Source organism: Diabrotica virgifera, chromosome 4 (assembly GCF_917563875.1).
Source record: "Diabrotica virgifera virgifera chromosome 4, PGI_DIABVI_V3a".
Taxonomy (NCBI): Eukaryota; Metazoa; Arthropoda; class Insecta; order Coleoptera; family Chrysomelidae; genus Diabrotica; species Diabrotica virgifera.
In genome coordinates, this window is record NC_065446.1 from 179,811,949 (window position 1) to 179,825,689 (window position 13,741).

The 13,741-nt window shown below is 32.7% G+C and overlaps 1 protein-coding gene across 1 annotated transcript in view; it reads left to right on the plus strand.

Annotated features, from left to right (window-relative positions):
* Positions 1-13,741, plus strand: part of LOC126883271 (guanine nucleotide-binding protein subunit beta-5) — an 84,436-nt gene that overhangs the window by 18,936 nt on the left and 51,759 nt on the right. The window contains exon 5 of the mRNA XM_050648601.1: positions 4,292-4,435. Within this exon, the coding sequence (XP_050504558.1) occupies positions 4,292-4,435 (144 nt within the window). The remainder of the gene's footprint in view (positions 1-4,291; positions 4,436-13,741) is intronic.

Genomic DNA, 13,741 nt, shown 5'->3' on the forward strand with positions numbered 1-13,741 from the left:
CCGCAGATAGTGTGCTATTTTTTGTACAAACAAAATGGCCCCCGAAAATCGTGTTTTTTTTATTTTTGCTCTATAACTCTAAAGATTTTAACTTTACACCACAAACACCCAAATAAAAATTCATCGTAATTAAATTCTGCTTAGAGACGTGTTTTTCCCGATTTACTTCGACGAAAATTTTCCCCGAAAAATGCGAGTTTTTCCAACAAAATCTATAATTTTCAACTTAAATTTTAGATAAGTAATTGTTTATCAATAATTAAATAACTTGGTAATATAAAAGCTCTTTTCGTATAGATTATAATTCCAGAAGCCGATGAAAATTGAATGAACAGTTTAGCAACAATTGAATTGTTAATTAAAAATTTACGGTTTTTATAATAACCACAATAATTATGATACATAAGAATAACTATGATTTTTGTATAAAAAGACACTGTACCTATCTAATATACTATACTTATTAAATCATGAAATATTAAATTAAATTAAATCATGAAAACGGTATTGGAAATAAAGCTACAGGACGCTTCTTTCAAAAGAAAAAAACGTTTAATTGTGATGAGTGGTTCCTGAGATACAACCGGTCAAAGTTGACCGGCATTTACGGCAAAGATATAAACAATAGGATCATAATTTTCGAACCATAGCCTTTTTATTTTTGTGCTTTTTCTCCGCACCAACTTTTATATCTTTAAAATACTCATAACATATATTATTATAATAAAAACTATCGATATTACGCGTGAAAATTGCCAAAAATAGCAAAATTCCAATCAAAAATTAAGTTGGAGAAAATGGAGCAATTTTCTTCATTCTTTTTTTGTTCCCAAGTAACTCGACTAGAGCCATCTAACTAACGCATTATTAAATGTCAAACTTGCTTTTGTTTTGTTATAATAGATTAATTTATTTATAAGAAAAGAAAACTACATATTTTTTCCAGTTGTAGACTTTTTTAGATAAACTTACTACAAGCGTACCTTTTAACGTTAAAAACACAAATATTCTCATTTGAAAGCTGTATAATTGTTTAAACAATCTTTACTTAAACAAATTAAAAAATTTTGTTATAATAAATAAATTAATTTATTATCACAAAACAAAAACAACTTTGACATTTAATAATGCGATAGTTAGATGGCTCTACTCGAGTTACTTGGGAACAAAAAAAAAGAATGAAGAAAATTGCTCCATGGGAAGCCGAGAAAATGCATTTTTTAACTTATACCGATTTTGAACTTTGAGATTACATTTTCTCCAACCTAATTTTTTATTGGAATTTTGCTATTTTTGCTAATTTTCACTCGTAATATCGATAGTTTTTATTATAATAATATATGTTATGATATGAGTAGTTTAAAGATATGAAAATTGGTGTGGAGAAAGAGGACCAAAATAAAAACGTGATGGTTCGAAAATTATGATCCTATTGTTTATATCTTTGCCGTAAATTCCGGTCAACTTTGACCGGTTGTATCTCAGGAACCACTCATCACAATTACACGTTTTTTCTTTTGAAAGAAGCGTCCTGTAGCTTTATTTCCAATACCGTTTTCATGATTTAATTTAATTTAATATTTCCTGAGATGTTTTTGTTTAATCAGAAATCAGTTTTCAGGAAGTAGGGGTAGCCATAAATTCACTCAAAAATAGGAAGTCACCAGGACCAGACGGAATAACCAACGAGCTTCTAAAATACGGAGGAGAAAGTATAACCCTAGAGATGACAAAACTTATACAAAAACTAATATTGCACTGCAAGATACCAGACGCATGGAGAAACAGCATAATGATACCAATGTTCAAAAAAGGAGACAAAGAAGACCCCAACAATTATAGAGGTATAAATCTACTAAACACCGCACTTAAGCTAACCACAAAAGTCCTAACCAACAAAATCAATAAACTAACAACTTTATCAGATGAACAACAAGGATTCAGATCCGGAAGATCCTGCGTAGACGCCGTATTTGTACTGAGACAAATCACAGAAAAGGCCATTGAGTACAATAAACCAGCATATCTATGTTTTATAGACCTGACAAAGGCTTTCGATCGCATCCAAGTCGAAGACGTCTTACATTTACTGTATGGAAGAAACATACCAATCAATATTATACAAACCATCGAAAACATCTACTTTCATAATCGAATACAGGCAAAGATAAATGGAAAACTAACGCAGTTTATACCAGTACAAAGTGGAGTCAGACAAGGTGACTCATTAAGCCCACTGCTCTTTAATATAATAATGGACGAAATAATAGAAGCAGTACGTAAAGGTCGTGGTTACAGAATGGGGAATAAAGAAATCAAAGTATTGTGTTATGCAGACGACGCCGCATTAATCGCCGAGACAGAAGACGATCTCCAAAGATTAACACACATCTTTAATACAACAGCCAAGAAATACAATATGATAATATCAGCAGAAAAAACCAAATGTATGACAACATCTAAATACCCACTACGATGTAAAATCGAAATTGATGGGAAAATAATAAAGCAGGAAGCAAGGTTTAGATATCTGGGAATTGATATAACCAGTTACGGAGATGTTGAAGAGGAAGTACGACAACAAAGCTTAAAAGCAAGTAAAGCGGCGGGATCTCTTAATGACACAATCTGGAAGAACAAACACTTAAGACAAGACACAAAAGCAAGAATCTATAAAGCAGCAATTAGACCTATATTAACATACACGGCGGAGACAAGGCCTGACACATCTAAAACGAGACGACTACTAGAAACAACAGAGATGAAAATACTCCGACGAATATCAGGGAAAAGTCTGTTGGATAGGGAGAGGAGCGAAAACATAAGAAGATCATGCAATATAGAAGACATAAATGGATGGGTGACAAAACGGAAACAGGAGTGGAACGAACACATTAGTAGAATGGCAGAGGATAGGATAGTACGAATAGCACGAGATAAGTCACCAAATGGACGAAGAAGTATTGGCAGACCAAGAAAAAGGTGGTGCGATAACCTAAACAATTTAGGAGGATAATATTGAAGAAGAAACAGGCTTTAAAGCCTACATACAAGAAGGAAGAAGAAGAATGTTTTTGTTTATAAGCCAAAAAATTGTTTACAATTTTAAAATATTCCTGAGGCCGCTTAAATAGTCCAATTTCAATTATGTAAAGTACATTAGATAGGTACAGTGTCTTTTTATACAAAAATCATAGTTGTTCTTATGTATCTTAATTATTGTGGTTATTATAGCGACCGTAAATTTTTAATTAACAATTCAATTGTTGCTTAACTGTTTATTCAATTTTCGTCGGCTTCTGGAATTATAATCTATATGAAAAGAGATTTTATATTTTCAAGTTATTTAATTATTGATAAACAATTACTTATCTAAAATTTTAGTTGAAAATTAAAGATTTTGTTGGAAAAACCCGCATTTTCCGGGGAAAATTTTCGTCGAAGTAAATCGGGAAAAATACGTCTCTATGCAGAATTTAATTACGGTGAATTTTTATTTGGGTGTTTTTGGTGTAAAGTTAAAATCTTTGGAATTATAGAGCAAAAACTGAAAAAAAAAACACGATTTTCTGGCGTCATTTTGTTTATAAAAAAAGTAGCACACTATGTGCGGACTTTGCAAATCTATATTATTAATATATACAATCATAAGATTCGATTCCAGCAATAAAATTGCTGGTAAATAACTTTTCCCAAAAATGGCCTATTCTCCGATAATCTGCCCAGACCAACATGTGTTTCTATGATGTCGGCGTCGTACATTCTGATGTTTTGTGCAAGCAGTAAATTTGTTATTATTTGGGATACGCTTTTCTTCAAGCATATGCTTTGCCTCGACGATGTTATCCGTGATCAGAACGAGGTCATCTGCGAATCTAAGGTGCGTCAATATTTCGCTATCAATATTAATGCCTCTATGATTCCAGGATAATGATTTCATTGCGCATTTAAGGACAGCTGTGAAAAGTTTGGGCGAAATGGTGTCCCCCTGTCGAACTCCTCTTTTCACTTTAAGTTTGCCTATTGTGTCGTGAAGTTTCACAGTTGTGGTTTCCCAGCTTATAATATAGATTCGCTATAATTCGAAGGTTATTCTAGTTTTAGTACAAGCCGACAAGGAAGACTTGGCGGGTGACTTTCTCGTATTGTGTATTTCTCGTTGTGTATTTTCGCGCCAGCTATCGCTTGTCGGATTGTACATCCAGTTGAATCAGTACACATTTTTATTTTTGAATTTTGGAATGACAATTTTCTCAATTTATTACAATTAATAATTGTTTTGAAATTGTAGATATTAACTGGGAGCGGGGACTCAACTTGTGCCCTTTGGGATGTTGAATCTGGACAGTTGCTACAGAGTTTCCATGGACATTCTTCGGATGTCATGGCCATCGATTTGGCTCCATCAGAAACTGGAAATACTTTTGTTTCGGGGGTAAGTTAATAGTTATTAATATACTAAGTATAGTCCAGGCGGCATCTGTCGAAAAGCCGCCCGTAATGGACATTTGCCATAGGAGTCTATTTTTTTTGCTGGAACCATTTTAGGATGTACTTTGTACCAATAATCACGATATGTGCCAGTCGCAAACCTTGTGCTCAATGCTTTTATTTATAGTCCATTAACTCACGGATTTTGCTCCGGTTTTTAAAGAACCGCTTGGATTGACAGGAAATTGGGCATACACATAGCTAACATGTCAAAGAAAAAACGATATTGTGCCGATGTATGCTTTTCTCCTGGGGGTGAGTTTCACCCCTTCCCGGGGTAAAATACACTTTCAAAATAAGTTATGACGTAGATGAAATGGCTAATTCTAAGCAACTTTTGTTCTATAGCGTTTTTCACTAAGTCAATACTTTTAGAGTTTTTTTCGAGTGAATATGTTTCATTTTTCAACAAAAAAACACAAAGTAAGTATTGTATCGAAAAAAACATTCTTAGCAAACATATAGCTTATAAAAAAGTGAAAAAAAAGATGTATGTGTGAGGTCTCTAGACCCAGTAGAAGCAGAGTTGTAGCTAATGAAAAATAGGTTCACATTCGTCAAATTCCAAATCAAATTTTTCAACATGAATTAACCAAAAAATTAAGCACTTTTGGGGAAATCTTTATAACGTTTTTGGGTTGTAAGCAAGTTACACTCAAAATAAAGTTGGTCCCGTTTTTTTGGTAAAAAAAAATCGGGAAGATCACCCCCTAATTAGCATTTTAAATGAAATTAATCATTGCTTCACAAACTTGCTTCACAAGTTGCTTTACTTGTATATTATTTATATGATCTGTGATTTTTACCGTTACAAAGGGCTTATTTTTTTTTAAATTTGGTTTTAAAATAATTTTTTTTTTATTTTGAAGAAAAATTTTTTTTTAATTTGGTTTAAAAAAATTTTTTTTTAATTTTATATTTTTTTTTCTAAAATAACTTATAAATTATTAGTTATAGGTACCAAAAATCTCAAATAGTAAAAAATGTAGGTTTGGCTTTTCTGAATATTTTGATTTTTTGTTTTACTGTAAGACAAAAATTGGATAAGATATGGCTGTTCAAAATTTGCATACACTCGATTGTGACTCGTTCAATCCCTTTCAACTACAGCCGTTTCAAAAATAAGCACTTTGAACCGATGAAACTTACAGATCATATAAACAATACATACACAAGTAAAGTAACTTGTGAAGCGCTAACGATTAATTTCATTTTGGATGTTAATTAGGGGGTGATTTTTTCACCAAAAAAAAAGGACCTATTTTATTTTGGGCGTAACTTGCTTACTTTTAATTCTACAAACTTTTTGAAGAAACAAAAATAAAACACTTTAAAAAGGTTGTAATAAGTTTCCCCCAAAAGTTAATTTTTTGGTTATTTCACGTTGAAATATACCTCATACATACAGATAATAGACCTCATACATACATCATTTTTTTCACTTTCTTATAAGATATATTTCTGCTACTAATGTTTTTCAATAAAATACTTACTTTTTGAGTTATTTGCGAAAATCCGTCTAAAAACGATCTAAAATCCGATCTAAAATCTTTTTAATGAACATACTCACTCGCAAATATCTTGAAAAGCGTTAACCTAGTGAAAAACACTATAGACTAGAGGTTGCTTAGAATTAGTCAGTTTATCCATTTCCGGACTTATTTTAAACGTAAATTTTTTCACCCCAGGGCAAAAGCACACATCGGCACAATATCACTTCTTTTTTTGACATGTTAGCTATATGCATGCCAAAGGACCCCGCAGAAACCTTATGGGAAATGGCTCTCTGTCAAATGCTCTTAAACTTTGGATTTTGGTAGTCCTTGATGTGTAGAACAATAGACTCAATGGGCGCGTAGCTCAAAAAAATCATGGTTTTAAGATATGAGCCTCTGAAGGTTATAGGTACAGTGAGGACGTTTGAGTTGGAATAAATTCATTTTGTCGAGAATGGGCGACTCTGGAGATAAATTACGAATCAGGTCGATTTTTAATCATAATTTTTAATAATCATGCTCTTACCCCCCTTCATATGTACAGTTTGGGTCTCACAGAGTCACCTAACTGTGAGTGTGAAAGGTGATCTACTACATATTCTCCTCGAATGTTCACATAAATCAGTAAATATAAACAAATTTTATGATAATCTTAATATATTAAAAATTCCCCTTCCCGTCTACTTGAACAATTTGATATTTTCTGAAGGTATTAATACCTTATAATTTACGCACATATCAAAAACTGTAAATATAGATTGTAGCAATAAAATTTACCCTATATTTAAGAAATTTTGTTAAAACAAAGCAAAGATAGTTCATTTTTTTTTTAGTTTGGGTTGATTTCATGTAATCGAATGAACTATCTTTCAGTAAAGTCGTCCCAGGAGCGCAACTCATAAATATTGGCAATATCATTTTAAAGTATTCTACTTTAAAATGTATCATATGTATCTGAATTGCCGATATAAATGAGTCAAATTAAATAAATTATTAGAAGAATTTTTTTACTAAGCAACAACATTTTTGTTTATGTTAGTAGTATTTTATATTTTGACAACGGCACCCGATTTGGGCGTCGAAACGTTAATAAAAAATCATTTTTTAATAATATTGTGGCTTATTTCCCATTATAAATAGTTAAAATTGTAAAAATTGTATAAATGTAAAAGTTGTGTATTACAAGTAGAATATATCACTTTTTGTCCCATTCGAAAATCTCTATTCATTTAAGAGATATAGCGTTGCTAAATTAGTCTGGGACACCCTGTATATCATACTAGTGACTTCATCTATCTGGGCGTGATGACGCAATCGATAATTTTTTAACTCAGAATAGGGGTCGTGTGATAGCTCATTTGAAATTCTCTATTCAATAATATAAACATTAACATCATTATTTATACAGGGTACCCAAAATTTTTTTAGAATTAAATTAATTGAGACAAAAAGTAAAATGTATATAATTTATTTAATTCGAAATACATTTTACTTCTGTCAGAAAACAGAAAAAAATGTTAATTTGAAAAATATAATCATTTGCTTTTTGCTTAAATTAAATGTTCAAATGCTAAGAGGCAAGTGGCTGGTAGCTTTAATATTGAATTTAAGCCAAAAACAATATTTATTTATCAAATAAACATTTCCTGTTTTTGGACAACAGTAAAATGTATTTCGAATTAAAAAAATTATATACATTCTTCTTTTTGTCTCAATTAATTTAATTCAAAAAAATTTTTTGGCATCCTGTATAAATAATTATGTTAATGTTTATATTAGTGAATAGTGAATTAAATAACCTTTCAAATGAGCTATCACACGACCCCTATTCTTATTTAAAAAAATCATCGATTGCGTCATCACGTCCAGATGGATGACGTCACTGTCACTAGTATGATATATATTCCAAAAAAATATAATTTAAAAACAAAAATCGACCTGATTCGTAATTTATCTCCAGAGTCGCCCATTCTCGAGAAAATTAATTTATTCCAACTCAAACTTCCTCACTGTACCTATAACTTCAGAGGCTTATATCTTAAAACCATGATTTTTTGAAGCTACGCGCCCATTGGGTCTTTTGTTCTACACACCAAGGACTACCAGAACCCAAAGTTTCAGAGCATTTGACAGAGAGCCATTTCCCATAAGGTTTCTGCGGGGTCCTTTCATATCAAACCAAGCGTGAGTGAATGGACTATCAACACAATCTGAAAATAATCGAAAATGTTTGCGCCCATATTTTCGCTTATAACTCGGGAGATATTGCTCCTACAAAAAAAAAATTGTAGTAAAAAATTATCAAAAAGCGAATTGGCTCGGCGCGCGGAGGGGTTACCACCACCATCACAACTTAAAATAATTTCCTAGGCTCTCCACGTTGACCGATTTTAATTTTTCAAAATGCGTTTGAAAGCTTGAGCCTTTCTTTGCATGATAAAAAAAAGACTATTTAAATTACTTATTTTGGTCACTGCATAATTTCGCAAATTTGTAATTTTTTTGGGAACACTGAATTTCAAAATTATGCAAAAACTATTAAACCCATCCTAACCAAATTTAGCGCATGGTCGAGTCGTATTATAAATTTTTGCTAGGCGGAATATGAACGATTTATGGTAGGTTAAGCGGTCGAAAATACTTAAAGGGCAACTCCATTGTTTTGTACTTTTTTCCCAATCATTGTTACCCTCGTCGCAAAAAGTATCGCATACATGTATTAAGACTAGAAGTTTAGATTAGTATCTCCTAATTTTTAATGTTGTTCTGAAGCTATTTTCTTGTGGCATTTTTATAACAAATTACTTTTAATGGGAAATAAGCCACAATTTTACCAAAAAATGATTTTATTAACGTTTCGAAGCCCAAATCGGGTTTCTTTGTCAAAATACAAAATACTACTAAAATAAACAAAAATGTTGTTGCTAAGTAATAAAATGCTTCTAATAATTTATTTAATCTGACTCATTTATATTGGTAATTCAGACATATATTATACATTTTAAAGTAGAAGACTTTAAAATGATATCGCCAATATTTATGAGCTGCGTTCCTGGGACGACTTTACTAAAAGATAGTTCATTCGATTACATGAAATCAATCCCAGGTCAAGAACATCCGTCACAAAAAAATTATAGCATGTGATATGTCTTTAAAAAGACAAAAAGTCTTTAAAAAGAAAAAATCAAAGAAGCGGCTCTAATTATGCTAAATGAAACCAATTGTGTCGCAAATTCCTCGGTAGAATTGATGTGGCTACCCATACTGAAAGAGGAAGTCAATAGAAAGAAAATACCACGATTAGTAAGTCAATAACATATCGAGTTAATACAAATTTTATATTTTAGTATTATTTATTGTATATCTATGTATTATTAATATTATTTATAATTTAAACATATTAAAGTCAGAATTTGGTATTAGTTATTTTTTTTTGAAAGTAAATTAAATGTAAGACCAAATACTTACGATGTCGGGATAGTATCACGAGGTTTTTTCCTGGTTTTCCCTCGTGATTTACTATGGAATCTCTAACGCCAGAATTTTACTGTCATCGTTGCATTTGATTGTCTTTTTAAAGACATCACATGCTATGATTTTTTTGTGACGGATATTCTTGAGTTGGGATTGATTTCATGTAATCGAATGAACTATCTTTTAGTAAAGTCGTCCCAGGGATGCAACTCATAAATATTGACGATATCATTTTAAAGTCTTCTACTTTAAAATGTATAATATACGTCTGAATTGCCAATATAAATGAGTCAGATTAAATAAATTATTAGAAGAATTTTTTTACTTAGCAACAACATTTTTGTTTATTTTAGTTGTATTTTGTATTTTGACAAACAAACCCGATTTGGGCTTCGAAACGTTAATAAAATCATTTTTTGGTAAAATTGTGGCTTATTCTCCTAATTTTTTTTAAATGCTAAAAAATTAAGATAACAATTATTATTCAACAAAAATGAAAAAAATTCAAATTTATGAAATAAGAAATTTCAAGGACAAATGGAATAGTATCTGGTATTTCCACTTCTGGCTCTAGTGACGTCCCTCATTCTCTTTGAAGTCGTTTTGGAAAAATGTACTCCAAATCCAAATTTTCCCATTCTTCCGTTTAAGCCTTTCTCAGTTTATCAAGGTTATATCGCTGTCCTGGTGGAACATTGACGTAACTGCAAATTTATAAAAAATGAGTTTATGTCGTCACTGGGTCCAAACTTGGTTACCCCATTCGTCAGATCACTGCCAGACGTGTTGTTCAGCTTTTAGTCGCCAGGGAGCAGATGCGTCATATTTGAAAAATCAGCCGACCTCGGCGAAACAATGACATAATATACAGTTGTGCTTCGATAGGTCGAGTGTCTGCTTGTACCTACGGTGCTACATTGACGCAATTGTACTTTATGTTATTGAAGCCTTGACGTAACTGTATTCTGTGTCATTTTCATCTGGATTTCTCCATATTGTTAGTTAACATTGACGTAAGTGCATTTTATGTAAGTACTATTTTTATGATATTATTAGATTTAAATGCATGATAAATTTTCCAGTGACGACTATCATCCTTCCACTACTGAGGTATCATCATCATCATCAGAAGAAGAAGAAGCAGACATAAATATACACCAAGATCCCCAAACACCAACACTTGGTAATACTCTCTTAGTCAAGAAGGAATTAATTAAGAATGCTAAAAAAACAGGAGCTCTTTTAACGGTTAAAGAAATGGCTTTCACTGAGTTTTACGATGTAAAAGCGCTGTATAATGAAATGGACTGGATGTTAACTTAATGATAACTGAAGTAATGTTACTTTAAATCTTAAAAGGGACATATTACTTCCTGTATAAAGAAAGTTATAAACAACCAACGTGGACGAAAGTTGATATTTGCCAAAAAAGAAAGAGTCGGTGTTCGTCCGAATAGTTTTCACCGAAATGCCAGCTGCGTAGGGCTTACTCTACAAAAATTCCTTTAGGTGATAACAAACTAAAAGATTTGAAACAATTGCTTTCAAAACATATAATTCCTGGATTTTGTAAAGCCTTTTACAATTCAATTTTTTTGAAATGTTTTTGTAATTTCAATTTTATTTTTAAGTTCCTTTTTAGTAAAAATGTTTACTTTTACTACAATTTTCAATTTGTTTAATAAACTTTTTCAATGACTTTTTATCCTTATTTCCACACCACCTTTCAGAACTAACTAGATAACCAAAAATTTTACAAAATGAGTATGTCTGTGGAAATTATTTAGAATATTATATGAAAATTTAGAATTTAGTTTTAAAGATATTATCTTTAAAACTAAATTCTAAATTTTTCTTTCTAAAACTAAATTCTAAATTCTTAATTTTTCATCCCTTTTGATCTCCAATTGCAATTACGTCATTGTTGCCACAAAATAACTGTGGCAACAATGACGTAATTGCAATGGGGGATCAAATTTAGGGATGAAAAATATTTCGAATGTGTAGTAGAGTTACAGTATATCATCTGATATCACGGTGGCCAAGTATAACTGCAATACTAATCCAGTATCTCCATTGTGCTTCATTGCATGAGGTATTAAATAAAATAATTTTATATTTTTGGCTCTCCTGAAAAGTTACACTTTTGTAGTTGCGTCATTGTTCCACCGGGACAGCGATATGGAGCGACAATACGGGCTCTAATGCGTCTTTCTAGTTAGTCCCAAACATGCTTAATTGGGCTAAGGTCTGATCTGGCTGCTGGCCAATCGAGAACTTGAATACCGAACTCTTGAAGATATTGCATTGTTATTCTAGCAACGTGCGGGCGAGCGTTGTCTTGCATAAGAACGAAATTATCTCCAATAATTGGAACAAAAGGCACGATATTTTTTTCAAAAATCTCTCCTATATTATACCGATTAGCTATCAGACTCCCTACGAAACACTGTTAATTATCTATGACTTGCAAAGCCATAATGCCTCCCCTATCATAATGGAGCCACCTCCAAAATCTCTGGCTGCTCTTATGTTACACCGAGCAAATCGCTCACCGGTGCGTCTGTACACTGGAATACGTCTGTCGGATCCACAAAGTGCAAATCTTGACTAATCAGTAAAAAGAATATTAGCCCAGTCGTTAACAGTGGAGCAGTAGCAGGCATTCTGGATCTGATTCCAAATTCCCATAATCTGTTTCTAACCGAATTGACACTTATTCTAACATTACGGACTGTGGAAAGATCATTTTGCAGTTTCCTAGCTGTAACATGACATATACGCAAAGTCTACAGATGTAAATACCGGTCACTTTCGTGGGTTCGCGCATCTGGGACGACATGGAACTGGTCTTCTTGTGTAACTTCCAGTTTCTCTATACCTTCTTAAAGCTCTTGAACGCTGGATCGGAACATATTGCTGTGATCGTTCATCTCCAATTAAAGCTACAATTTGGGCTGCTTGTTCTGACGTTAAATTACTAATTTTTTCTAAGAACGCACCTCCTCGTTGAAAAATCAAGCAGACATGGTGCACAGATCAAAACCTGGTACACAAATATCCAAAGAAATAACTTCTCATCAACGATTTTTTTTGCAAAAACACGCTTCAATTTGAAATGTTATGGGTCTAGACACCTAAAGAAGACCATAGATAGACGAGTAGTACAAGTGTTCTGTAAATTATGTTATTATTTTTGTGAATAGTGTATTTTTTAAACAACAAACATTAAATTTTCAAAAGACTAAGTTTTCAATCTAATAGCACATAAAACAACACCAAAAAATGTTGTTCCACATCCTACCAGACTGAAAACAATGGGAACCTTCTCTGGTAACACATACGAGGCTTCTACAATTTGCAAGCCATAACGGATGCTGAGACTAAGGAAGATGAGGGAATGATACAATTTATAATTCACGTCCCATCTACTCAGCGCGGTAAAGTTCCAACGAGAATAGTTCCCTTTGTACTCAAATCAGAGTAACCATGTAAATCAAAAATGAATAACCATTTTCAATTTCGTTGCAACACGAAACTACAGCCGCATCATTATTCCAGTTCAATCGGAGAGTGCAGCAAGCACCTCTACCGACTTCGAAACTTATTAGTCTCTCATCAGGAGGCACATATGCTGCTCTCTCTGACCCAACTAGGACAAACCCCGGCGTGCAGTCACGGATTGCAACGAACGAAATGGCAGGGATGCCCTAGCGGCAACTGCTAGCAAAAGACGAAGAAGTTTTCAATCTAATAGCACTTAAAACAACACCAAAAAATGTTGTTCCACATCCTACCAGACTGAAAACAATGGGAACCTTCTCTGGTAACACCTCCTAGGCTTTTAGAATTTGCAAGCCATAACGGATGCTGAGACTAAGGAAGATGAGGGAATTTTATAATTTATAATTCACGTCTATAAAACACGGCTGTAGTTTCGTGTTGCAACGAAATTGAAAATGGTTATTCATTTTTGATTTACATGTTTACTCTGGGTAGTTGTTTACAACTACCCAGGAAAGGAATTGTGTACCTCACTCAATTATTCAATGCAGTATTAAGAACCGCATATTTCCCTCTCCTCTGGAAAGTCGCAAAAATTATACTAATTCCCAAACCAGGTAAGCCTCTGGAAGATGTCAAATCATATCGACCCATAAGCTTACTGCCTATAGTGTCAAAGATTCTAGAAAAACTGATACTCTCAAGAATTCAACCACTCCTCTAAGATCGAGAACTAATCCCTACACACCAGTTTGGATTCAGATCCCAACACGCAA